At 41.6% G+C, this 27,046-nt stretch overlaps 2 protein-coding genes across 4 annotated transcripts; one reads left to right on the plus strand and one right to left on the minus strand.

Annotated features, from left to right (window-relative positions):
* The first annotated feature begins 2,666 nt into the window (after positions 1 to 2,666).
* Positions 2,667 to 11,461, plus strand: LOC140309790 (RNA-binding protein MEX3B-like). Of its 3 annotated transcripts, XR_011916400.1 has the most exons (6): positions 2,667 to 3,474; positions 5,616 to 5,854; positions 6,031 to 6,076; positions 6,760 to 7,502; positions 7,640 to 10,850; positions 10,881 to 11,461. XR_011916400.1 is itself a non-coding variant. In XM_072387789.1 (5 exons), exons 1-5 carry the CDS (start codon positions 2,835 to 2,837, stop codon positions 8,048 to 8,050), a joined length of 2,079 nt encoding a protein of 692 aa, XP_072243890.1. In that variant the 5' UTR covers positions 2,667 to 2,834; the 3' UTR covers positions 8,051 to 11,461. The 3 variants fall into 3 exon arrangements, 2 of the variants coding, with proteins under 2 accessions (XP_072243890.1, XP_072243891.1); XM_072387789.1 differs by having other exon boundaries at positions 7,640 to 11,461; XM_072387790.1 differs by lacking the exon at positions 10,881 to 11,461 and having other exon boundaries at positions 7,599 to 7,824.
* Positions 11,462 to 13,562: 2,101 nt separating this feature from the next.
* LOC140309793 (mothers against decapentaplegic homolog 4) lies at positions 13,563 to 23,280 on the minus strand. The gene is made up of 10 exons (XM_072387791.1): positions 23,023 to 23,280; positions 21,536 to 21,950; positions 20,336 to 20,510; positions 19,712 to 19,966; positions 19,430 to 19,537; positions 19,272 to 19,322; positions 18,801 to 18,984; positions 17,744 to 17,912; positions 17,415 to 17,553; positions 13,563 to 16,589 (listed from the first exon to the last, which is right to left on the minus strand). Exons 2-10 carry the CDS (start codon positions 21,773 to 21,775, stop codon positions 16,378 to 16,380), a joined length of 1,533 nt encoding a protein of 510 aa, XP_072243892.1. The 5' UTR covers positions 21,776 to 21,950; positions 23,023 to 23,280; the 3' UTR covers positions 13,563 to 16,377.
* Between the last annotated feature and the right edge of the window lie 3,766 nt (positions 23,281 to 27,046).

The following is a 27,046-nucleotide window of genomic DNA, read 5'->3' on the forward strand; positions in this document are numbered from 1 at the left end:
TGTCATTTGTAAAAACCCGCCTTCTGCTCGCTCTCATTGGACAAAAATGAAGAGGCGGATCGCTTGTGGGATCATGTGGGCTACGTCCACCGAAACGCATCCTCCTTTTCAACACACTCCAACGTGGCTGCTGTCGATTAGATTCCGTGTTCCCTGTGGTGTCCTAAGATTTGTTTTAGACATTTTACAAATTGATTACATACTTGAGTCTACACATATTAGAATGAGTCAAACTGTGTCTATAACGAGACGTTTATAAATGTAATGTTCTAACATTTTATTGGCAACACTTATGATGGTTATGTTGGACTCTTATTATTATTATTATTATTATTATTTTAAATATCTAACAATAATTAACAATCAACAGCTTGTTTCGATTAAGACAATATAAATGAGTTGAGTGTTTTTCTTTAAATGAACGTCAGACGTTTGTGGCTGTATGACAGCAGGTGGTGTCTTGATGCGTTTTCTTCATTCTAATAAAACTTGATGTGCACAACAGGGTTGCATTTACTTGAACGCCATATTGTATTCTCTTTTGCTTTGAGTACAGTGCAGTACATTTAAGTACATTTGGATCAACCTCTAAAATCCTATCTCAATCCATTTAAAAACTAAGTTCTCGATATAACACATATTTATTATCAATATAGTGACTCATAAAATCCTCTACATAGGACTTCATATAATAAACACTTCGCTGAATCTATTTATTAGTATTATAATTTGTTTACTTTAGCAATTAGCCGAAAACGGGATCATTTGGGAGGTTGGATTATAGATCTTGCATCTTCAGCAGTGCAATTAAATTATTCCCCGTAAGATTTTTTTTCTTTTTTTTCCCCATCTCTTTATTTCTGCACAAGATTTGACCATATGTAGCGTCACAAAACTAAATCTGGCCGAGCAACATCGCTGTTTATTTGGGGTAATGAGAGTGAGCTTCTCACAAGATGGCGCTATATTCCCAGCATGCCAAACGGCTTGACGCATCTTCACAGTCACTATTTGATTGTAATGAGTGTAAGATAATCTTTTGATGTGACTGTACTGTACTGTGGTGCAGTACATTGTTCTTTGGCCAGTGTCTAATAAAGGACAAATGAAGGAGCTTCAGTGGTGGACTGACTCATTTCTCATATGGTCTGGAGCACAACCCCAGATAAAAATGATGGAATCCCCACTCTTAAGATGGTCTTAAAGTATAATTAAATACTTTCCCGGGGTGTGGCCACTGCTAGCTACATACTTGACATTGTTACAGAGAACTACTGATTTTTTTCTGAGGAAAAACATGTTTAGTTGCATTTAATTTCCATTCCTGAAACAAATACTTGCACAAGTCTTACCATGCAGATGAGAAGTAATGACAGTGCTGGCAGATCATCAGGAACTGTTGCAACTGACTTACTGGCAGACAACGTGGTCTTAACAACAACAAAAATGACTGAATAAAACAGCTCAATTAACATCTTCCAAAAGTTGGTGTCCATCGTTGTTGAAAGGAATTGGTCCATCACTGATAAGTCTTTCTTTTTATCTCCTCTGTACAATCCAATTTTGGAACAAGGAGACTTGGCAGATTTGGACTTAGGATGCTACATAACCAGCAGACAACTGCAAAAAAGACGGTTGTTGAATAACTGCTCCATCTGACACAAAATCCAGCAATTCTGAAAAATTTCTGCATCAGCTTTCTATAGGCTCACTATTTCCTTAAAAGTCAGTTCAGGACAGGTCATTTCTCCTTGATAGCGTATTTGTCTGTTTCTGTTTTTATTTCTTGTCTTTCTTAATACAACTTTGTTAGAGGTGTAAATACCACAGTAGCTACATTCATTCTGAAATCTCTATGGATTTTACTTTACTCAATTCATCTGAGTGTGTAACCCATGGCATCAGAGCACTCATACACAGACAGAATATGAATAGCTGGCCCTTGGGTATAGGCATGAAAAAGATTTGTCCAAAAAAAAACCCAAGGCACCTCAGCTGCAGTAGATGCAGAAAACAAAACAAGTACAAATTATCTGCATATCCAGGATTCTGGATTATTATGCCTCTCCTTATAGTTGTATTTTATCTTTAAAAAAAATTACTCCACAGTTGCACTGTCACATTTTTGCACGCATCTGTGCATAATCATTTTGGTTAATTTTTTTCTCTGTTTGGTTCTGTGATAGTCTTGGTATCATTTTGGATAATTCTGTAGCCACTCTATGGTTCTTTCTGTTCAATTGGTATTTCAAATTTGTTTTGTGTCTCATTTAGGTTGTTTTACTTATTTTTGTGATTATTTTGCGTCAATAATACATTTGCTTCACATATCTCGGTGCTAATTTGGACCATGATTGGTTATTTTGAATACATTTTATGTTAATTTGTCTCTGTGTAACAGACGCAGTGGTTATCATTGGGCAATGAAAAGCTTACTTTGCGACTTTCCAACCAAAAGAACTTTGTTTCATGTTAGTGTGTATTTTATCTTATATCTTTTGATGAGACAACAGGTTCTCGACTCTTTGGCTCCCGGGTTCGTTCGGTTTATTAGTCACCTAAATGCATAAATTATAATGCGATGTACCACACCACCACTGCTGAGTGAGTCTATCGGCTGGGCGGCTGACCCCAAATTGAATTCTCGCGTGAAGTAGAAACACGAGATTACAGTATAGGGAGGGCTGCATGGAGAGCAGAAAAGACATAACAAAAGCCACACATTTCAAGTAAGAGGCGCTGGTCGCTTTTTATTTTTTTTTCGTCAGCTAGAGGAAATTCCATCCAATACTCACGCAGATTTGAGTTAAACGGCAATATTATAAACGTTTTGCATGATGCCTAGTAGCACGGCTTTGTTGGAGGCCGATGAGGGAGAGTCCGAGGTCCCACCGCCGCTACTGCACGCCTTCACCGGTATGGGCCTCGAGGAGCACCACGGCACCCAAAGCCAGACCCCAGAACAGGCGGATGAGAGCATGTCTTTTCACCACCACCAGCTCGCTCCGGTTTCTCATTTCAACCTCATCGGTACTGTCCTCGACTTGAAGCCCCTGTCGCTGCATCGGCCGCCCTCGGGAGATGAGGTGAACAAAACGGCAACGCTAGAAGACGAGGAGCCCGAAGGTGTAGCGGCCGATCTTTCGTGCTCTACCGGTGGCTCGCTGCTAGCTCAGGCCCACCGCCACCAGCACCTCCCTCCCGGACCGAATACCTCCTTGATGCCGTCCGTTTTGGAGCCGCCGCACATTGAGACGGTATTGTTGTACAGCGGAGACGAGCGGGATGACGTTGGGGTTGGCGGTAGCGCCTTGGCTCCAGCTAGCAGCATGGCGATGCTACCACCCGGCGTGTACGGAGAGCCGGGGTTCGAGGCCGAGCCATCGCTTCTGTCCCGGCGAAAGAGCGTCAATACAACCGAGTGTGTGGCCGTGCCGAGCTCAGAGCACGTCGCCGAGATTGTGGGCAGGCAGGGTGAGTTTTTCTCAAGTGGTTGTGGCTGATTTGTGAGCCAACTGTAAATGGCTAGCTACTGTGTGGACGAAACTAGGTCAGGCAGGGGGAGGGGGGGCACACACATTTTGAAAAAAAAAAAAAATAATAAACAGGTATATGCAAAAGGTAAGTAGTTTTTTTTTTTTTTTTGCTTCTCAACGTTTATATCATTTAGCATTTTCGGTTATAGTGTTTAACGTTAGCTTTAGCTTAGCACCACTCATAACTGGGTCAACGAACAATTATAAAAAAGAAAAAGTTCATATCCGAAGTTTTTCCAAACAGCAGACCGTCCTAAGCTTTCTCGCTTTGACGTCTCGTTTATATTTAGCACGTTTTGCAAGTGCTTCGCGGATATTGAGCACGTCCTCAGCCGTGCCTTTGTCTTTAAACCGGGCTTGGCTTTGTCTCGGAGTGGAGCATGAAGAACGGTGTGTTGGTCACCATTGCTCTGCCACATCAGCTGTAGGTTATAGTCTGCTCCCTGCACATTGTGGTGGGTTTACGTCTCGTGATTTCAGTCGAACACGTCTCACTTTGCGTCGACAACCATCGCTTTTATCAAGACTTTTTCGTAAACTTTACATAGATTATTGATTGGGGAAGGGAGAGTGATATTATGTGATGTTTTAGACCAGTTGGGGGAGGGTGCCCGCACCGTGGTGTTGACAACAACAGGAAATGGCTCTGGTAATGATGTTGGACTCTCAACCACTGCTGAAAGGAATATTTAATTTATGAGCTGAGTAACTTTGAAATGGGATTGATGTCAGGAGATGGGACTGCAGCGTGTTGAAGAAAAATGGACATTGCGAATATTACACTTTTCCACAGTTTATATGGCTTGAGAAAAAAAAAGATCGATATTACTTTGTTTGTAATTGTTTACAAGAACATCCAGTCACTGTTTTAACTGTGTAGCTGTTTAGACGGATGAAAAGCCCTATGAAGAATATATACATTTGATTTCAGTGCAACAAATCCTAAAGAAAGGGGCAAAGTAGGTGGATTGTTTGGTCGAAATTCACTTAACAACATGATTTTTTTGGCCACAAAACGACACTGTTCATCATACATTACCACTTTAACTTGTTTGTTTTGAGACTCATCTTTTACATCCCTTTGAAGATACAGTTATGAGTAAGCGACATCGGATTTAATTGAATCTTTCATGCTGGAATGAAGCGTTTTTTATTTTAATTTAGGGTTGTTGAAAGAAAGCGTAAGCGCAGAGTGTGCCAAAGACTATTAAACTGCTCTGATTTGATTCACTGACCTCATGTTGGGTTTAAGGGTCATACTTGATTTTGGCTGGTACACAGTGTTTTAATGTTGAAGTATGTAGAAGTCTAATGGCTAATAATAACAAGTTTATTTCTCCTCTGAACCCCAAAGGTTGGTGGGTTGATTTTGAACCATGGCTGCACAAAACTTAGCCTCAATAAAGTGGTGTGCACTTCTGTTGTAGTCGTGTTCCTTTTGTTGTGGGTGTAGCTTCTCAGTCATCCAGGTCATGGTAATCCCAAGAACTCAAAAAGGACAACTGGACTTCTGTGTCTTGGTTCTTGAAGACGTTTCACCTCTCACTTCGAAAAGCTTCTTCTCTTCTAAACTAGTCTGTGGGGAGTGTCGGCTTGTATGCTGACCTTCGACTACCTCTAAGCCGAGTACAAGAACCAAGAAATACAAGTCCAGTCCGGCCTTTTTGAGCTCTTTGGGTGTTCCTTTGTTCACAAAACACACAGATGCTGGTTGAGCGGTGTGTTTTTGCACAGCAAAATGAGTAAAAAGAAGGTCGGCGTTGGTTGTATAGAAATATTTCGACAAAAATAGGTGCCTTGTTGGCAGTACCCTGCGTTTATTGACACAACACAAAGCCGTGCAACTTATTTGTTTTGGTTGTTTAAATTGTGCAGCTCCAGATCTGAATGCTGCCCCAAAGCCCAGGAAAAACAGAAATGACTAAAATGACTATTAGATGATTGCCTTGATGTCACCTCGGTGTCACGGTGTGTTGAGCTGTGTAATGATATTATATGTGCAGTGTGACATGTTTCATGGTTGAATCGCAGTAAAAAAAAAAAATCCCTCCTCTTTGCTCTTTAAATTTCCCCTGGCAGGCTGTAAGATCAAGGCCCTTCGAGCCAAGACCAACACCTACATAAAGACGCCGGTGAGGGGCGAGCAGCCAGTCTTTGTCGTGACGGGACGTAAAGAAGACGTGGCCATGGCTAAGAGGGAGATCCTTTCTGCTGCCGAGCACTTCTCCCTCATCAGGGCCTCTCGAAATAAGACGGGCCCTCTGTCTGCTGCAACCGGTTTAGGGGCCCCCGCTCTACCTGGACAGACAACCATTCAGGTCAGCAAGCATGTGAAGATGATTCACTCGGTAATTCGCTGACATTCTTTTGCAGTGAATCACATTAGGGGCCGTTGTTATGGTAACTAATTATGGTAAATGTTGTCACCCAAGCAGTTTTGCTTTATGAAGGAGTCTCTGTTTTTATTAAAGTGTGCGTCATTTCAATCCGGCAGGTGCGGGTACCGTATCGTGTTGTGGGATTGGTTGTGGGTCCCAAAGGTGAGTTTTAAGTTATTTATTCAAATGAATACAAATCCAGATGGTAATTTATTTTTTTTTTTTTTAGTAATAGTTGAAAAAATGTCCGCTTGTCTAATGGATACCTTCACGTGTCGTCTTGGATCGTTCCCGTTTTTAACCCCTCGCCCTGGTGACGTTCCCACCTCGGAGTCAGAAAGCCTTTGGGCTTATTTGTAAAGTTATCTGTAGCATTTCTCAGCCGTCTGGCATGACTTCACGGTAACGAGTGGAAAATCTTGCTCATTTGTGTTAGTGTATTCATTTGGTGAGTGCGCACTACGATTTTATATATATATTTTTTGCATTTCTCTGTAAGAAGTTGTGATTTCAGAAGCTTTTTACAATAAAGAGGAGTTTAGCAAGGTGAGTCACCAGCCTGCAGTTTAGAGCTGTAATTATTGCACAGCTGTGTTTCTTCAAAGCCACATTTTATTATTGGGTAGAACCTGGTGTATAATGTGACAGTGAAGTCTCTGTTTGTACATTTTTCGTCCAACTTGCCAAAATGTACAAAGAAAAAAACTCAAAACAAGATTGCATAGGATCAGATTATTTTTTTTACTGTTACTTTTCCTCTTGTTCCGTCCCGTGTCTTTTGTTAATGGAGAAATGGCCGCGTCGCACGTCAAACCGCTTTTAACTTGGCTTTCAATACCTCTCAGGGGCAACCATCAAACGGATTCAGCAGCAGACCCACACCTACATTGTGACACCGAGTCGCGACAAAGAACCAGTGTTCGAGGTCACGGGGATGCCAGAGAATGTTGACCGGGCGAGGGAGGAGATAGAGGCTCACATCGCCCTACGCACTGGAACCTGCGGGGGCATCGAGGCTCCGGGTGTGGACAACAGCGATTTTCAGTTCAACGGGACAGACGTCAGCTTCGAGACTTCTGCTGCATCCGTTGGTTTGGGCGACGCCGCGTGGCTCCACGCAGGTCCTTCATCGCCTGGCGGCGGAAGCTTGTTGCCGGTGAACATCAACGGTACTCAGCGAGTCAATAGCAATATTAGCAGTGGTGTCAGGATGTCTTCCACCTACCGCAACGACAGCTCCAGTTCCCTGGGCAGTGGCTCCAGCTCGGCTGATTCTTTCTACAGTGGCGGGAACGGTAACCGGATGGCCGATTTCAGCCCAACCTTCCCGTTTAATGCTAACGCTAACAACAACAACAACAACAACAACAGCAGCAGCAGTGGCAGCACAAGTTTCTGGTTCGGTGACAGCCTTCTTGGCGTGGGGTCTGAGGAGCTCGTCAGCCTGGGAGGTGGAGGCTCTTCCTCAGGATTTGATCCGTTAACCATTTCCACTGCCCATACCTCTCACTCTGCTGCGCAGCCACACATCTGGAGCCCCTTTGTGGACCACCAGTCTCTTCAAGCCTTTGATGCTCTTCAGTCTCAGGTAAGTGAGCGAAGCTTCACAATCCCCCCCCAAAAGCAGACATTACAGAATCCCTACACAGTTTACAGAATTCAGTTTAAGAAAAAAGGTTTTCAGGGTTGTGGTTATCTGATGACTATTGCCTTTGATTTCAGCAGACCAGCCAGCCTGGTACGCCCCGCCTCTCTCCAACCTTCTCTGGAACTGAAGCCTTGGAGCACCCCCAGGCCCAACGTGTTCACCGAAGGCCTTTAGGGTCAGCCGCAACCCTCGATGCCCACAGGTTCCCCTCTTACAGCTCAGCCTTCTCGTCCTCCAGTGAAAGCACCACCTCGTCATCTTCTCCTCCCGAATCCTCCTTCTCCTATCGGCCGGGTCTTGGATCAGCTGGGAGAGGGCAGGAGATATGCATCCAGTGCACGGATAACCAGGTGATCGCTGCCCTGGTTCCTTGCGGCCATAACCTCTTCTGTCTAGATTGTGCCACCCAGATTTGCCAGGGTCCAGAGGCTGTTTGCCCCGTGTGCCTGTCTCCAGCCACACAGGCCATTCAGCTCCGCAATATGTAATTTTAATCCATCTATCTTCATCCTCCCCAACACTTCTGTCTCGTCACGTGTGGGGGGGGGGCTTAGAAAACCGACCCCAAATCAGTGTCTAGATATGTCCTCACCCAGGCTGGTGTTAGGTTGACGAAGGTGCAGAAAAGTAGGTGAAGTAAGGAATGATGTGTATTTAGGGCATAGTTTGGGTGTTCAGCCCGTTCATGTGCCTGCTATTGTGAAGTGTTCTTCCTCGATTGATTGATCAACAGGAGGGTTGTAAGCTCTCTATGTAGCATTGGGAGGGGTGGGATACATATATGTATGTATGTACATGATATTTTGCTCATCGTGATTTTTAATCTACTTTTTTTTTCTTTTTTGACATTTTTTTTAGTTAAGTTCTTACCTGAAAACTCCTTTTTTAAAATTTACATTCGGATCAATTCGAAACACACAGTTGGCTATTTGGTCAACGCCTTTGATTTTTTTTCTTTTTTCTTTTTATCTTGTCAACATCTCAAAGGTTTTACAAGGCAGGAAATGTTGAAAGAGCAAGAAGTAAGCGTGTACATCTGTAGAAAGTCACGTTTGACTTGGCATAAATCAATAGTACCCTCTCCTCTTGTGGTTACTACGAACCTGTATCGCAGCAGGAATCTTGACAAAAGATCCACGTGCTCCATCATCCTGTCAGATTTAATTTTATCCCAGATGATTAATTTAATATTTCAAGCTATCGGTTTGAATCTGCTCCTTTTAAAAGGATATGTTTACATTCTACAGATCACAAAAACAGTTTTTTTTTTCTTTTAGCAATACATCCTTTTCTTTGCATATAACACTCTGACGGAGGGTTTAAAAAAAAAAAAAAAAAAAAAAAAAAAAATCAAGTGGGTCAAACCTGCATCCGCTAAGTTGCCACACTCCAATGGCAACCTTCTGTTGCTACTGGTTTCTGTTTCCCCCAGAACAAAGTAAGTGACTCCCCTTTTTTTTTTTTTGGGAGAACACTAGGATGTTACGCCACTTTAGTATCGCCACGTTGCTTTCCATTTATATTTAAAACTGTTTACGGTAAACTTGTGCCTAGTTCTGCTCTGAGTAAACAAAAGAAACAACTGGTTCAGCGTTGCTCTATCCTCAAACAAACTTGTGGCCTTTTTTGGAAAGCCTATGATTAACTCACTACACTAGAGACAAATCCAGATCTCGGGCTTAGAAAGAACACAATCTGACAGACGGAAGTTGTAATGTATTTATCAGAGTTATGTCTCCTAAATGCATCTTGATGGAACAAAGGTTATATCATGAGGATGCTTCTTTTTTTTTTCTTCTTTTTTTTTTCGCTTCATGATGAGCCTCTCTGAAGTGTTTTGTACCTGTTGCTTTATATTTCTGGCACCAAACACTCTTTCCTGTCCCATATCACTTTGTTTTCCTTTTTGTTTACATCTTTGTATGGGGAACCATGTGCTGGTTTTCATCTCGAAAGCAAAGCACATCTTGTACTTGAGTAACATTCCTCCTCCCTCGTCTTGCTTTCATTTTTGTGTCTGGCTCGTCACTCTTACTTAAACCTCACCTGGGAGCAACAAGGCATTGATATCCCAGCTGTGATATGGAACAAATCCCTGTAAAGTAAAGATGGGCTGCTTTTCTTCTTCTTCTTCTTCTTTTCGTTTTTTCATTTAAAAAGCCATCTCAATAATATGCTTCTTTCACTTGAATGTTGATTTATTTGGACCGCTGCGCCCCGCGCGGCCGTCCAATTAATTCCATTGGGATGCAAAATGGAGATGAAGGCCATCCATTGCTTTACTCCGTTATCCCACATCTCGTCTGCCAGGCCTATGCAAAAATCATCTCAGTATATTAACTAATCAAGGAAGCACTAAATAAATTAACTCCTTGGGTTTTAATTGCCGAGCTCAAACAAACTTTGGCTTAAACTTGTAGAAGGACATCTCCCTTCTGTTGTTTTTTTTTAAACTCCATTTCAGCCAGCGGTTTCCTTCATAACCTGCTTCAAAGCATCGATGAGACGTCTCCGTGGTACACTCTCGGCTCTTTGTTTTATCAGCTCCTCTGCTGTTTTTGTGCACAACTAAGCACAGCCTTCCTTGTATCTTATCACACTATTGAGTAGTTGGGACAAGCACATGTTTTCTTTCCTCCTTCTGCACGTCTGTTCATCTTCCTGAAAAGTACATAAAAAAAAGGTACAAAAATGGTGGAAATCATCTCAAGTCTTAGCTTTAAACACCAGTGTGGCCGGACTTTTGCAGGATTAAATGAGTTCAGGCATTTTGGAGGGGAAGCGGCTGCGATGATTTCATTGCGGACGGCAGTCCTTCTGGTATTCCAGCTGTAAACAGTATTTGGGATTTGCTGCGTTGCTTAACTGTTCCTTAAATATCTTTTCTTTCATGGGTGATTGAGATTTCTTGGGGTAATGGAACCAAACGAGTCCCAAAAGTGCAAAAAAAAAAAAACCCACCTGCTTCTCTCTCCTCGGGCCATCTATCCGTCCCATTATTTTTCCTCCTCTCTGCTTAACAAAGGGTCGATCTTCTTCTCCTTTCCTTTTTCTTTTTTTTTTTTTTTGCTCTCTTTCTATCCGAGGGAATGCAATACACGGTCGGCCTCAGTTTATTGACATGAATCTATTGACATTTTTGTGTATGTGTTATATAATATTACTGTTTAATGACTGATGAATATACAGAACTTATTTTTTATTTTGTTACATTTCCTATATACGTAAATATATCTATATTAAAATGTTTACAATAAGATTTTAAATTTTTTTTTTTTTATTTTACCTGTTATTTTTATTTTTTTCTGTTTTCCTGAGTGATTTAAATGAATGAAGAGCTGGAAATCCAGAGATGTTGCAGGAAAGTGTCAGTGCTATCTGCTTGTAGTCTAGTTATTAGTTTACAGTATTGATAATAGTATTGATAGCTGCCGTTAAACCTAGTTGAAAGTGGAATGTGCATCACAAGCATGTCTTCATAATTTACCGCCATTGTAAAACATCACTGCAACTGTAAAAAGGCCAAGGATTCAAGCTGCCTGTCATGTCTGTACACCACCAAATTAAGAACGGTATACTATTAAAATGTATCTTAGATTATCTATCTATATATATATCTCTCTATATATATAGATATATACATATATTGTTAAAAGCTGTACCAACAGTTCAAAGTATTTGCTAATTTTACTACACTTTTGTTATGTATATGTGTAGGAGTCTTAAGGCATATAAATTCTTCAAATTAAGTCAGGAGTTTAAAAGCAGACTATATTTTATAACGGCCTTTTAAGTTATTGCGGCCAAAGCACTGATATTATATATTTGCTGTAAAGAGAATTTTAAGAGTTTTATTTTTCTGATATTAAAGTTACTTAATAAAGACGGTTTCATTTAAAGCCTTGTTGGACTTTTGTCATTTATTCTTTATGGAGAATGGTTGATTTATTTGTTCTTTTTAAGGGTGTGTGTCACTAATAAAGAGCAACCTTTTTTTTTTTTCTTCTTTTTTAAATCCAGATTTGCTACCATTTTTGTACTCTGTGTGAACGTATCCTCCAGGATTCTGTGCTGGTTGAAGTTCCTGTCCTAGGTGGAGGTCACACAAACCGAGGCCATCTCATGAAGTCTAATGCTTTTCTGAGTCTTGCTGCACAAACTAGTAAAATTTAAAACCTCTTGCATATGTACAGCTGTCCTTCGGACAAACTGGAATGGTTCTGTGATCGATGCTGAACAAGAAACGGTGGAATATACTGTGTGAATGTGAGTCCGTCCGGCGTGTCAGAAACTGCACAAACTCAGCTCAGGTGGAAAAGTGCTCTGAACTGTGATGGAATTAGGGACTCATCACAGGCATTTTGTCTCGTCACAGTTGAAAAAGCACAAATACTGCCAAGAATGCCTCAACTCTGAGAGCCAACGTGCACATTACCAGAATCTCTCGGTTTTATGTTGTTTTTTTTTTATCTTAAATTCCTGCAACACGTCCAAATGTCATCTGACGGAAACCTTTTGAATGAATGTGGAACTTTCCCACCGTTAACCGCTTCAGCAAGGCGAAAAGAAAAGAGAGGGTGTCTGTGCCAGCTCCAGAGAAGTACAAGACGTTTTACAAGTGAGGGTTAGCAAATCTCTAAATTCTCATGTGACATGATTAAAACTCGGGGATGTTCTCGCTCTACAGCCGAGGATATTTGGTTTGAGACCGCGCTCACACACTCTGTTGACTTCAGGGACTCATTTGAACTCTTTGACTGACATCTCTCATCTCCTCTGTGTCATACCATAACACTTCAAATCCATCCTATAGTTCTATCTCCATGGAAAAGATAAGCTTGTTGGGATAGAACACCAGGAATTATGCCACTCTTAAAGCTAATAAATAAAAATGTCCAAATTTTCTGCGGTTGTGCAAAAAAACCTGCTACAAAAAAAAGGTCCAAGGCCCCTCGCTTCAGTTTAAAGTCTTCAGCCCTTTTTGACTCGTGCATTGCCAGGAAAACATTGTTGAAATGTGTATATGGGCTTAATATTAGTATATAAGGCAAAAACAGAGTTTGTACAGGTCCCTTCTTCCAACACAGGCTGGACCCTCTTAGACAAGCTTTCAGATGGTTTCTTTAAATAGTCTTCAGGAATAGTTCTCCAGGCTTCCTGAAGGATATTTTTATGGCTCTTCTTTGGATGTTGGCTGCCTTTTATTATGTTCTCTGTCAAGATAATCTCACACTGCTTCAGTAATGTTGAGGTCTGGGCTCTGGGGAGGATTCATCCCTCCCTAAGACCTGTTGCCACTGATTTTCAGTCCACTTCTTGTGTCATATCTCAGCCTTTTCTCCCCGTTTCCCTTCATTAAAGAACGGCTTCCTGACAGCCACCCTTCATTGAGACCATTTCTGATGAGGCTTTGGTGAACAGCAGATGGATTAACTAAAGGTCCAGAATGTATCTCTCAGGTCATGTGTCGGGTATTTCCCTATTACGGATTTAAGTAACAGAAACTGTTAATCTGCTGTGGTTATCTCTCTTTTTTTTTTTTTTTTAAGTCTGCCACTTCTTCTTTAGTCCTCCACTTATCCAGTTTCCTCATTTCGAAAGGACACGGCGCACGCCATGCTGAGATACGCCAAGTTTAAGGCTAACGACTCTTGATGAATCACCATGACAGTGCAAAACTAGCTGTGCAGGCACTGGCATTTCTCTTCGATGCAACTAAAGAAACAGGAACAAATTATTTTGTTGCAACAGGCTGCAAGTAACAGTGCCCCAAACCCCCCCACCCCCTGTTTTCTGTTATGTGTCAGTCAGGCCCTCGAGTTAGGGGTCTTTTTTTTATGCTGGAGTTAAAAAGCAGCAAAGACAAAACAACATGTGGGTATCGGTCGAGTTCACTTCAAAACATCTTCACACTTTAAAACACCTGCAGTGTAACAGGGTGACAAATAAGTTCAGCTTCTGTGGAAACAAGGGCTTGATGAGAAAAAGAACAGGACGCCATTTTGAGAATATCAGGCCATATTTAATTGTAGACTCTCACATAAGAAATACAGGTAAAATTGATCTGCAATCAGTCATAGTAGTCAATGTCGACTCAGTTGAGCCGTTTTCTGGCTCCTACAATAACTGCAAGTAATATAAAAAACATCCGTCCAACTTAGAATGTAACACTTTTTCCCTCCAGAGTTCAGCATGTGCCGTTTTCTGCCAACTGGATCCACAATTATGTGAAAACACCTTAAAACCTGACATGACAAGCTTTCTGAACACCTCTCGAGTTCAAATTAAATCACACCCCGGGGGCAGCAACTGGAGAAGAGCAATCCTGAAGTGTGGACAACTTCAAACCTACCAACGAAGCAAAAAACCCTCGTCACACAGAATCATCAGAATATACTGAACGGTGGGGAAAGAAAGAAAAAAAAAGAAAAAAGAAAGCACAGAGCAGATGGTGGCGAGCCTCAGTTTGAGAAGAGTAAATGAAACGAGAACAAATGCCTTTAAAATCAATCAGTAACAAAATATGACTCGCATGCAGCCCGAGGCAGGGGAGAGGAAGGAGTTTATAATCAGAAAAAGAGAGAAAAAGTCCTGCTTATACTCAAATCATTCTCAAACAGAAGCTACAACCGGACAACTGAAAGAGTTGTTCCAACTACAACCTCACCTTAGAAGATCGTCTGATTTATAGAGGCTTTGCAGCTAAAGTGTGAGTCCATCTTATTTGATACGTTACATCTCTGCAGTTTGACTCCATGTGCCTCGAATGCTTTTCTCATCAACTGGCAACGCACTGTTTTATCTTTAGAAAATTTCCCCCCCATGTAATGCAGTGCAGGTGAAGTACTGTGTGGGAAAAAAAAAAGGGGGGGGGGGTATATAAAGGAGTCTGTGACATAAGAAATTCATGCAAACATTGCCATGCGTTTCAAAAACAAAGTTATGTACATGGATTACAAGGGAAAAACTGGAAATCTAAAGAAAACTACGGCAACTCAGAACAACCAAAAAGAAACCCGAAAGATGTGTGTGGATGCTTTAAAAGTGAAAACCGAAAAACCGAAATGAGGAAAAAAAAAAAAAAGAAGGTGTCGTAGTGTTCCATGCAGCACGTTTTCAACAACGCTGCATCCATTTCTCTAACCCTAAACTAACCTAAGCACTCCTTAAGCCCTACTGCAGGACAACCTTGTAATCGTAGTTATTAACTTAAATCAAAAAAAAAAAAAGGGGGGGGGGGGGGGGGGGGGTAAAAAGTAAAGTGCTACAAATATACAAATCACTTAATAAGAGTAACAAAAATAAAACCAAGAAAATATGTCAATATTGCTGGGTATCGTCTAAAAAAAAAAAAAACAACCCAAAAATCTCTTCTCCTTGTCAGTAAACTACACACAAAAGACCTGGATCAAGTAGTATATAAGTAGGCTGCAAGTCATAAGATATTTAGATACAATGATTCTAACCTCGTGTCGGGTATATTTCAGGGATTAAAATCTGCAAAACAGCCAAGAGTAGAATAAACATCATCACCTTTAAAACGCAATTAAAGAACGCTCCAAATGACCACGGCCTGGGTTAAGGTTCACTGATTGGACTGTCACGTTTACGCCGGACTTTCTGCTTTTTATCCATACGAAGGTCTTGTGTTACTACAATGGTTCACCACAACACTGATAAATCCTAATCTTTTTACTTAAAAGACCAAAGGTCAGCTTCTCTGCTTTCTTGCGTCACTCCTACTGAACCAAAAGCATCGAAGCTTGTTTTTCCCCCATCTTTTCTGTTTGGCCTCGAATATGAAAGTGAGGACAAATAGCGGGCGGAGGGAGTGTAGATGAATCATTTATGGCAGCTTAAGGGAGGACACTTTCCTAAACATGCCAGAAACAGATGTGTGTGTGGGGGGTGGGGGGGTTTGGAAGTGGTTGAAATGGTTTAAACTTCTTTTGACTGAGTGTTCTAATCACAGTTAAGACATGTAGAGAGACACAATCGGCCTCTTCTGCTCATCGCTACCCATCTTAGTTTCACAGGAAAAAGAAGAAAAAAAAAGATCACAAAGCAGACCTGAAACTCTTCTATGACTGTCCAAACCCGTAGTTTGACCAACGTGACCCGGGCCAGTCCTCAGACTTGTTTCAGTTCAGAGTTTGAGACTCGGCCTCAGTTTGCTTACGCGACAGCTGTGGATGGCGTGAGCGTCCCGATCCGGCTGCTCGTCAGCGGGCTGAGAGGCAGCAGATCGCACGACGCGTCGGGAAGGGACCCACAGAGTTGGGAGTGCTGCTGCTGCTGCTTTTCATTTCAGGCCGACGCCCGACAGAACGCGGCGGGTGTGAAGCAGTCCGGAATCAAAACTCGCGACAGATCAGCAGGAGCGGTCTGGCGCCATGACATTGGATAAGAGAGTCGCCGCACTGCGCACAGATGCTTTTGTGTCGTTTGTCGAGTTTACTGGGACTAACTGGTTGCTGTACATTCCAGTTTTACGGAACCTTCGGGTCCTCTGCGTGCGCGGTGCTTTAGAATTGTACATATGTGGGATGTCCTGTTCACCACTCCAGTCATAAGAGTAAAGCCATTTATCAAAAACATTGACATATCTTTAATACATGGCTTTGGCTCGTGTTTGTCTCACAAGCATAGGATGGGGCCACAGTGCACAAGGGAGCTTCACCCACCCCTGAAACAAATTTTCATGAGAGACAGCTTCAGTTTCAGTTTCACTGCCCCTCTCCACCCAGGACAGCTCACAGAGGAAGACTTTCCGCTGCCACTGTGTGTCGAGGTGTGAAGCTGGTGTTGATGGATCTCAATCCAGAGGTTGGGGGTCTGCTATAGGCATGGTATGAAGAACCTCGTCCAGTAACTGTAGAGCTCTGTGCAGGTGGATTTCAATCCAGCAAGGCGTTTCCTTGATGCTCTGGCGGGGGTAGTCGGGCCCCCAGCCTTTAACAAAACTCATCCTGAGAATACACAGCCTCCGGAGGTCATCCACCCCGATGCCAGCTGCTGCTGACAGACCTGAGAGGACAACAGGACAGAGTTAGGGGCCTGATTACGCTAAGCAAAAATAAACCGCTGCTCGTCTTTACCTTTAAGGACAGTAAACCAAGTATCTTTGGATTTTGAGCAGCTGCTCGTCGATGACTCGAATTCGACATTACAAATTAACAACTAGATATTCAACACTTTTTCCTGAAACGTTCCAAAAACAACAACTTGATTTGGTTTTTGTAGCGCTGATTCCAACAGATTCCAACATCCAAACTTCTAGAGATCTTTTGAAAATGGACAAAAACGTGAGTTGGACTGGTTTCCAGCGTCATCTTTGAAGCTGCATTGTGTCACCAGAGGATGGTGGTGTAGGCCATGTCGCTACTGGCTGCGATTCACTAGAAGAAGTCCCTCCGACCCGAAACAAAACGATGTGGAGAAAACAAAAACAACAACTATGGCGGATCTCCACAAGAGGAAAATGAAGAGAGCTCGTCTTCGGCGATTTATTTTCATCTCTGGGGAAATATCAGGAAGAGGATTTCATATTTGGAAGATTCCCATAAGTCATGAGTTTGTCTGCGATGAATCACAGATTGAGTCACATAACTTCAATCTCCTGCCATGTCAGACGTGATTAATAAAGTTGCTTCCATTCCCCTTAAATGCAAATCAAGTCTTCTTCAGAACAGGCAAAACCAACCTCAAGCAAACAAACACTGTACAGCTTCCATTTACCTTTTCTTATTCACACCTTGTGAGTTCAACTAAAACCGAAAACGAAGAACCAGACACTGTTTCATTAGACTTAAGTGTAAAAGTGTGTTTGAAGCTACTGTTTTGCATACTTACTGATAGCTGGCGCTATCCCCCCCACCGATCCAGGTCCAGGTATGTTTCCAGCCACAGCTGCTGCCTGTGCCGCTGCGGCTGCCTGAGCCGTCGCCGCCTGCTGCTGCATCTGTCTGTGACACTGGCGAAGGTCAAACACCTGGAGCGACAAAGCAGACTTCAAATACACCTTTCCGTTTTTTCCAGGAAAGGATGGAAAACACATGTCATTTCACAGCAGTTTCCAGAGAAACACTTTTCAAATGTCAACCCTGAGCGATGCCCTCTTTCACTCCACCGAGTCCTACGACACACTGATTGCTATGGCGGAGTACGGCCTGCGGCCTCACCTTGATGTAAGCACTGGGGTAGATTTTGTGAACAGCGTCTCCAGGGGCTCGGCCAGCCTCCCTGTCCAGGTAGTAACTCTGAACAAAGACGGCGTGGTCGCTGAGGCATCGCACCCACACATCGCCCTCGCCTTTACACTCCAGCTGGACCCCTTTACCGATGTGAAGCCTGAGGAGAAGAAAACAAAACGCAAACATAGACAGAGAAACAATGAGTGACAGCTGGGCCATATAAGTGGTTATCAGTTTAAACAGACACCTAGCATTTCTTAGTAAAACACAAGACTTCTTTAAATCTGTATGGCCTACAACCGTATGGGTTGTGTTCACTTTGCATCTGGACGTGCAAACAAAAACATTTTATGTGCATATATACCACATGCAGTTCAAGGATATGGCGTGTATGGTTTGAAATGATTCGTGACCATTTCTTATTTCAGCTACATCACTACACCAGAGTGCAAAATTACTTCTACCCTCTGAGCCACAACTGTTACGCTTGCAGGAATTTACCACAATTTGATAAGCTGGCATTAAGGTTCCTCAAAGTATGATAAATATCACGTTTCATGTCACATTTACCCAGAATATTTCCACATCTTCTCTGCCCCTAATGTGCGCACATAAAACGTTCGCCAAGGTGCTCGTAAATTGAGACTCGAACAACACGAGGGTCCGATCAGGAGACTTTGATCTCGGGAAATTTGCGACATCAACAAATCCGCAGGGTCTTATTAAATGAACGGTTAGGAATCAAACACAGCCAAGTGTAAAAGAACCAGAGCTTCTCAAAGCCATCGAGGGACAAATACCGCGTTTCAGCTGAATAACTTGACTAAACGTTGGAGTAAAGGGTCAAAATGGGAAAATACAGGCATGCTATATCCAGTCTTAATGAATTAACTCTTACAGACGGATACATTAAATTAAAAGATAAACAGGTAAAGTAACACAGAAAAAACGGTTAATAATTGTAAAGGATTATCAAACTAAATATTTGAGCCGATTATTCGCCCTTGATGTCAGTTCTTTCGTTTCGTGGTATCGGATCGCTTACCTTGCTCTCTCGATGGCCTCAGTGCGATGCACGTTGCTGAGCTGGCCCAAACAGAACCGGTCTCCTCCCGACGGGTCCACGTAGCCGTCCACCGTCACTATGGGGCAGGAAGAGGGCACTTTGAATGTCTCCCCGACTTGAACGTCCATCTCAAAATATGCGATGGAACACCAGTAATCAGGAGCTGAAACAGAGAGAGAGAGGGGGGGTGTCAGTGGTTCTAAGTGACAAATGTTAAAAGTATTAAACTCTGGCTCATTACTTTTGTCTTTAAGACACAAACATTATGCCAATTAAAAGTTGATTTTAAAGCCTTTATATCCAATATAGTTTGGAAGCGGTCGAAAGCTTCTGTTTTATTTAACCTTTGACGAGAATGAAAGAAAGCCAGGGAATGCAAATATAATTAAAACCGAAAGGCCTACAGTCGAATCGATTCAAACGGTTTCTCCTAAATCAGTTTGTTCTCACCTGGATGATTGGATATAGGCGGCTGAAATGCAAGCTCATTGTGCACTGGCCCTGAGAAAAAGAAAAGGGTTGTCAGTGATGCTCTTACTTTGCAAAGAAAAAAACCCAACTCTATAACATTTAGTCTGTGGATTAAGACAGAGAAGATGTGCACTTACAATAGTGAGTCGGATGTGGCATGGGAGGGTGGTGCTGCAAATGACCGTTAGTGTGGTGGGGTATGTTGGGGGTGAAACTACTATTCCTGGACCAGTTGGAGCTGGCACCTGGGGATTAAGAACATGTCAAACATATTCATTAAAAAGCTTACAGCTGTCGGCCTTTCTGTGAAAAACAACCAGCAGCAAGACAGAAAACTTAATATTGTGAAGTCTCATTCAATTTAAGACACTGCAAGCACCAACATGAACACGCGGGAATATTAAATAACCGTCTCTTACTGCCTGATCCTGCTGCAATAGCCGGGAAAGACGATGTTGAGGCGGAGGTGGAGGCCTCCGACGGCGGGAGCAGGCTTGGGGTTGGAAATGATTCAGCCGGGGCCGGGCGGCTGCTGGATGGTGGGTGCTGGATGGTCTGGAGAGAGTGTCCTCCCTCAACAGAGGACAGACTCTGCTGTCCGTCAAAATCATACTCATCCTTGACAATTAGCGTTGAGCTGGGCCCAGAGTTGGTCAGGGTCAATCCGGATAAGTCTGTGGACCAAGACAAACGAGGAAGAAGTGTTGGAGATCGTGGGCTGCATGAGCCTGACTAAAACGCTTAAAGAAGTCAAATCCACTTTCACTTCAAAGAAAGCTACTATAAGTTAAAGCCAGATTGTTTGTTTACATACAGTAAACCTCGAGTTACAGTTTCTGTTGCTAAATAAAAAAAAAAAAAAAAAAGCAGAGACAACTCCCGTTTCCCGTTTTTAAGCAAGCCTCTTTTTTTTCGTTTATTTTGGTCTCAGTTGTCCACAGTACAATATAAAACAGAACTCAAGCGTTAGCGCCCTGTCCCGTTTCATTTCTGCGGGTTCACGGGAAGCCCCAAAACAAGCTGAAAACCTCCCCGTTACTCACCTATGCCAGGAGACACCACTCTCTCATAGTGATAGGGATTGACACACACACTGTCACACTTCAGATCAAAGGCAAACTGGCAGTATTTCACATGCTTCAGTTCATTCTTGTGCAGGTCGGGCCATCGCCACAGCCGGGCATAGATCACATGAGGAAACCCTTTACGCCCGGCCACCTGGGAACAGCACAGAGAGGCACACAGACGATGATTGCTCAGCAAAGAATGACGCTTATTTTCTGCCGTTGTGGTGAGCAGCGTGTTGAGACAAAACAAATACACGATGGTCAAACTACTTGATGACTCAGCTTTAGTTTACTTGTGTGCGGTTAACTCTCGCGGAGTGAATAGTCAGGTTCAGGAGATTAAAACGATGTTTTTGTGTAACATTAATTCTGTGTCATATTCGCGATTTTTAATGTTCACACGAGCGGCTTTCATCTCACATGCTGAAACTTGTTCGAGGTGAAACTTTAAAGATAAAGCCTCAGAAGTCCAATGGACAATCAACAAAGCCTTGAAGTCAGCTGATTCCAGACTCTCAAAGGTGAAGATTTTATGCCTTTTTTTTTTGTTTTTTTTTTTGCTGTGAGATAGAACACTAAGTATTTTTGGTTTGACTATTTGGACCATTCAGCTCAGATTATGTCAAAAGTAACACCACCACTGCTGCCACCTGGTGCACGGCGCTGACAATCCACCTGGTTGTGCAACTCCAACTTGTTGTTTTTTTTTATTCTGACACATGTGCAGCAGTTGGTGTGTTTGGTAAACGGATGAAAAAAAAAAGAAAAAAAGAGTCGGTGAGCAGGTCTCTCTCTACAACCCTTCAGTATGGGCATATACTGGCTGCAGATGATAAGACACACCGTGGGCAAACCTCTGAGATTGCTCTGTACTTCCAGAGTTCGTTACACCTGACTTCATGTACATAATATCCAGCGAATTTGATTAATTTTGTTATCATTTGTGAAACGAAAACATTTTGGATTTCAAGCTAATGGGAAGGTTGTGGGATTGTTGAAATAAATTGAACTGATATGAACTTTTAAGTCTAATGCTTGGACAAGTTACTGTAGATTGAACTAAATTCAAAACATCAACCTATTTTCATTATCAAAACTAATCAATCGTACTCTTCTACGAGAAGAAGCCGACGCCGTCGTCACATTTATGCACCTGCAGAGATAAAAATGTCCCACCTGCAGCCGTCCATCGAGTGTCCTCTGAATGGTCACACACTTGCTAGGATGGGCTCCATTTGTGGTGATGGCTGTGATGAGAGAATCCAGCTCATCTTTCTTCTCCTTCAGTTTCTTCACCAGGCTCTCGATGGCCCGCTTGGCAAACGTCTCACTCTCGCCACCCTGTCTGTGGCACATCAGGCTGTGCACGATGCTCAGGCAGGCATCGTTGCTGGTAGGTGTGTTGGTGATGGACATTTTTCTTTCAGCTTCTGCGTTAGTATATATTTATTGAGCTTTACACAGCTTCACATCATCCTCAGGACACTGAAGCAGTAACAATCTTCACAGAGTTGATAAGAGGCAGTTAAGCCATACTTGTGGGGGGGTGTGGGATCAAACCTCTCAGCCTACAAAGGAACGCTGCCACGGTCTGAAAGTAAAAGAGATTTTGCAAGTTTACAAAAAAAAAAATCGATCTTCATAATCATTTTGGGGTTTTTTTGTCTAGTTTTATACGAATTTTTCATACAACTCTACCTATCTCAATGAGTATATCCAACATACAAACTTTTGGGATTAAATAATTCATTTAAACAGCACCACACTAGTTTTCTTGCAGGCACAAACCGTCTTAATGCCTTATGCAGTAATTATAAAGAAGTTACCAAACCAACATATAATACTTTTGATGCTGGGGGCTGGGAGAAGGAACGACCCGTTATGTGAAACATCATAACTAATTAAATAATAATAATTTAATGATAATTAAAAGATTGGCTCACCAACAACCAAATGAGACGAAGAAGAGGAAATCTATACATTAGCAACCTTTTAGAAACCCTAGCATTGGTCCCTCCCGGGTAAAAATGAAGTTGAAGTAGTCGTGCTTGCTGGCTAACTAGCGGCGCCAGTCTGGCTGCCGTTTGTTAGGGGGAGGAGCAAACACACACACTAACCAACAAAGCATAACCGGAAGTACACAGTCAATATATTCAAAATAAATGTTTAACTCTTTCATCTCAAATGGCCAAAGCTGAAATGACAAACACTCGGATTTTTACAACCAAACATTGACAGAGTGACATTTATAAGGTCATCAGAATGGTAATACACAACTACTTTATAAATCTACATGACGGGAGCACGGAATATGAGCAATGAATTGCTGCAGATTTATTTTTACTGTGAAAAGCCAAACCGGAAATATCGCATTAATAAACCTCTATCGTTAACTAACAGCTACCTGCTACGAAAACATCAGCTAGCATGTATGATTGTTGATAGCGGACTAGCTAACGTAGCTTGCTACTAACAGGTTAGCAGACATGTTTGTTTAATACGTACAGATCCGCAGAACTGGTCTTTGCTAGATGGCGTGTTTGGTATAAGACAACGCAGTAATTAAAAGCTCTATTTTTTAAACACGATTGATACGTAGCTGTTATGTAGTTTAAACATACAAAGTTATAAAAGGGATGTTACTAGCTGGCACTTTACGCTACCTGGAGTTAGCTGGTGAGGTGGCTAGTAGGCTAACCCTGCCTCTGTCCCAACTTACCGTGCCAGCGGTGAGACTGTGCAGATCCTGCGTACACCGTGGATTGTCCTTCTAAATTTCGCCAGATGTATAAAACCGCGCGGAAAAACACCAGACTGCTTACGCTTTAGCATAACATTCCCTTAGTAAGAGAACCCATCAAGTAAAATCTCAGATTTTGTGTCAACTCCCACTTCACTCACTTCTCGCACCATTTCCTTCAATGGCGTGTTGCGCATGCGTAAAATGTGCTACTGGTTTGTCAGCAATCATGTTAGTGTTTTTACTAAATTCGCTGCTGAGACATACATAATTATCATAACTGCGCATGAAACAGGCCTACATCGTATCTAATGCATCTTTTTAAAAATGTTGTTCCAATGCTGACAATATAGCTATTGTAACTAATGCTGAAACTTATTTTAAATTTCTTTTACATGTACACTAACCTGCACTGAACTACTGCTACCGGTTTACTATCTTTGTGGACAGCTCATACATACTTGTAATTATTGTAGTTTTAGAGAAAACATAAAATGTACTTTTTAAAATAGCTATGATAAACAGACCGGTCACAAATGACCGGAGAAACAATCCACTTTGCATTTCTTCTGCAAGTGTCAGGAACTCTAACAGAAAGACGTGTTTTTGTTGATGCTATTAAGTTTGCCCTATCCTCAAAATCCCTTCTGTCAATCCAAAGTCAGCTACAGCTGATACAGTTGTATTATTTCTATGAGATAGTTTAGGAAGTAGAATTCGGAACCATATTACAACTTAATTTTTGACAAACTACTTTCCTTTCAAACAAGGAAATACTCAGTATTACCATTCACTTATATGCTAGTCGTGATCTCTTCTAAATCCTTATTCTTCTGTAAATAATAATTAGTTTGCGTGCTTGTGTAATCCATAATGTTCACAAGAAGGTTAAATTACAGACAAGAAGATAACTTACATTCATGAGGTTGGCCAGTGAAATCCCCCAAAAATTAATTGAGTTGAATAGTACTTTATCATTACTAGAGGGAAAATAAAATGTTGCAATCCAAACAGATAAAGGTCTGTTTATCAAAAGAAAGAAAAAAAGAGGCAGGAAGATCATGAATTTCATCATAAAGGATACTCCTCACCTGGCATAGAGTCAATGTAAAAGGTTACTGCTCCCTTTGAATGATCTATTGTTAATGGTTAAATCTATAATAGATAAACATATTAAGGTTATTAATTTATTGCATCTTTCATACAGGGGTGAATGAAAGTTTGTGAACTCTGCAGAAGTTGCTGTATTTCTGCCAGGAGTTGGGTTGCACGCTGAGTTGAACACGGCCTGATTTATCATCATTATCTTTTATGTTGTAAAGTGCATAGCGACACAACAGAGAAATAGATGCAACATGCTTAAGGCCGCAATTAATAACCATCAGTCATAACAACCATATTGGTTGGGATGATAAATAAGGAGATAGTTTCAAGGTTAATAATGCGCTGGATGGATTGGTTATGACCAACAGATCAGTTTTTGAGAGGTTAGCTGAAATAACCACGTCTACACATTTGTTTAATTTGTTCATTTGGATTCAGTTTACCTGCTTTTTGGTCTTGTGTGCAACTCTGACAACTTTTTAAGGTCACATGTATGACACAATGCAGGTACTGCTGCATGTGAAACATTATCATTTGCTATACTAAAGTTTTTTTGAAGATATGTCAAGATATACTTAATATTGAAAACACAAGGTTATAGAATAAATGCCATATGGCTTCAAGGGACCACAGTTATACTATAGTAGCTATCAAAAGAGCACAGTGACTGTAAATGAGGGGGAAATGTTTCCTGTGGAGTGTCATTGGTCTGTGTGTTGTGTTTTGTTTGCTGTTCTGATTTCTGTGTTTGGCTTTAATCAACTTCTGGTCGGGTTTTCAGTTTTGCATTTTGTTCTGTTCCTGTCAGGTCAGTTTTAGCGCCTCGCCTCTGTGGTTCTCATGTTCTGGTTTATCTGATATTCTGGTCCGTTGTGCTTCCTGTATTATTTTGTAGAGCTTCCCTCCTTGTGTTTCTGTCCTGTTTCACACCAGGGTTTCAATAACATACTGTCTGTGTTTGTCATATTTTCTCTCAATGTTTATAGACCATGTTTTCTTGTAGTTTTTGCCAGATCATCGTCATTGTTTAGTTGAATCCTTGCTCTCAGCCTGACTTTCATTGCTGTCAAGTTTGTGTTTTTGCCCTTCATGTTTCAGGATTTTTCCTGCCACTGCAGCACTTTTGGTCTTTGTTTGCCTCGTCTGCCTTTCTCCTGCCCGTGAGGCTGCATTTGGGTCCTTTTCACCTCATCACTCTGTCACACTGCATTACTTAAGTAGTGAAAAATTACAGTTTTATTGAGGCTGCTCCATCACAGATTTCACAGATTATTTCCCCCTCTCTGGATAACGAGGAGCTAATTGCACACTCAAAATCAGATGCTGTGAGATTTATTTTGAATGAAAAGTAGGCACCGTTTATCCTTGATGCCGCTTCCGTTTTAACATCTCCACGTTGATGAGAATACTAATGCACGCTTAAGCTCTCACACACATTCACAAACGCTCAAGTTTTCATGCCCCACTGGCTGCCAATTTGTACCAATTACAGATGTGACTATTACCCACTGACAAGGCACACAATGATGATTTATTATCAGCTTTGCTAGCTAATGTAGTTGGCTTGCTTTCATAATTTGACTTTAATTGTCCATTATTTTTCCCTTTGTTTATCTCCCCCTCTTTGAGCTCCGACCTCTCAGCGTTTTCTCCGACAGATAACCTTCAGCTGGGAAGATGAAAAGATTTTTTGCTCCCCTGTGGTTTTTGTTTTTTTGCTCGTTTGAAATTTAGCGCTCCCTTTCTTTTCCTCTCTCCGTGATCAAAATAACATTGTATTGTGAGGCCTACCTCTTGGACACTAGAAAGAACATTTGGAAATGAACAGAGGTTGAACTGATGGTCTCAACAAAGGAAGAGGAACGAGAATTTGTGTTTGTCACATTGGTCGTATTTATACGTTAATAAAGGACACTGTGCAAAAGGAAAATAAAAACTCCTTTCAGAGTAACCACACCGCACTCATGTTGTATGATTTCCCGGGCTGACCAGCAGAGAGCAGTAAGAGTTCAGCTGTAAATCCTACAGTGCACTGGCATCATAAGGGTGCAGTTGAAATATTTTCAACTTTTCTCACACTGACCCATAGTTCTCCACAAGTCCCCAACACAAGAAAAACACTATGGCCTTAAAGTCAGTGGCTATTCAAAATGGAACACTTGGACGGATGAGTTAATGAAAGTTTTGCATTTCATCCATACACACGGGTTAATCTATTACATGGGTCTACATAAGGTCAGAAGTCTAAATACAGGGTGTAATATCTAATTATCTAATATCTAATTTAAAATAAAAGGAAGCATATTTATATGTTCTTGAAACTCTAACCCTCTGGATATACATGCTTTTGAGAATCATTTGATTTAAATGAACTGTTATAAAATGAGCTGGTCAGTTTGACAATAGTTCCTCAGAGGCAGTACACGTGATGGCTGTGTGTGTGTGTTAATGAGTGTATGTGGGGGGTATTCTTTCCATTTGCCAACACAGTCTTTATTGTCAGCTTTTTTCACCTTATCTTTTATCTGTAACATTGTCTCATGTGTGTTCCTCACTGGCTCTCTTTCCTTCTATAAGTTTCTAATTTCAAATGAAATATTGATATGCGCAGAGTTACTCTTTTTAGGGGGTTTTACTGTCCAACTTCACATTCTTATTTATACTATCATTTTACAGTCTAACGGCGACAGCTGAAGCTTATATTAATCTTTTTAAAACAAAGAAAACAGTTATTGATCGTGGGCATAGGAATAACTCTTTCAGTTTTCACTTGTGACCTTTGCTTTGGCAGAAAATTGCAAGTAAAGCTAAAGTTTGCTTTGTTAGGTGGTTGAAACTGCAGT

This window comes from Leuresthes tenuis, unplaced genomic scaffold (genome assembly GCF_036924035.1).
Source record: "Leuresthes tenuis unplaced genomic scaffold, fLeuTen1.0.hap1 SCAF_6, whole genome shotgun sequence".
Lineage (NCBI taxonomy): Eukaryota > Metazoa > Chordata > Actinopteri > Atheriniformes > Atherinopsidae > Leuresthes > Leuresthes tenuis.

Bases quoted from the DNA above. Each gene is read 5' to 3' on its own strand.
- LOC140309790 (XM_072387789.1), top strand. From the start codon at position 2,835: ATGATGCCTAGTAGCACGGCTTTGTTGGAGGCCGATGAGGGAGAGTCC. The intron at 5,855-6,030 runs GTCAGCAAGCAT...TCAATCCGGCAG, and splicing joins CTGGACAGACAACCATTCAG to GTGCGGGTACCGTATCGTGT. The intron at 7,503-7,639 runs GTAAGTGAGCGA...TGATTTCAGCAG, and splicing joins TTGATGCTCTTCAGTCTCAG to ACCAGCCAGCCTGGTACGCC.
- LOC140309793 (XM_072387791.1), bottom strand. From the start codon at position 21,775: ATGTCCATCACCAACACACCTACCAGCAACGATGCCTGCCTGAGCATC. The intron at 20,511-21,535 runs GTGGGACATTTT...TGCTGTTCCCAG, and splicing joins CACTCGATGGACGGCTGCAG to GTGGCCGGGCGTAAAGGGTT. The intron at 17,913-18,800 runs GTAAGCGATCCG...TCTTCTCCTCAG, and splicing joins GAGGCCATCGAGAGAGCAAG to GCTTCACATCGGTAAAGGGG.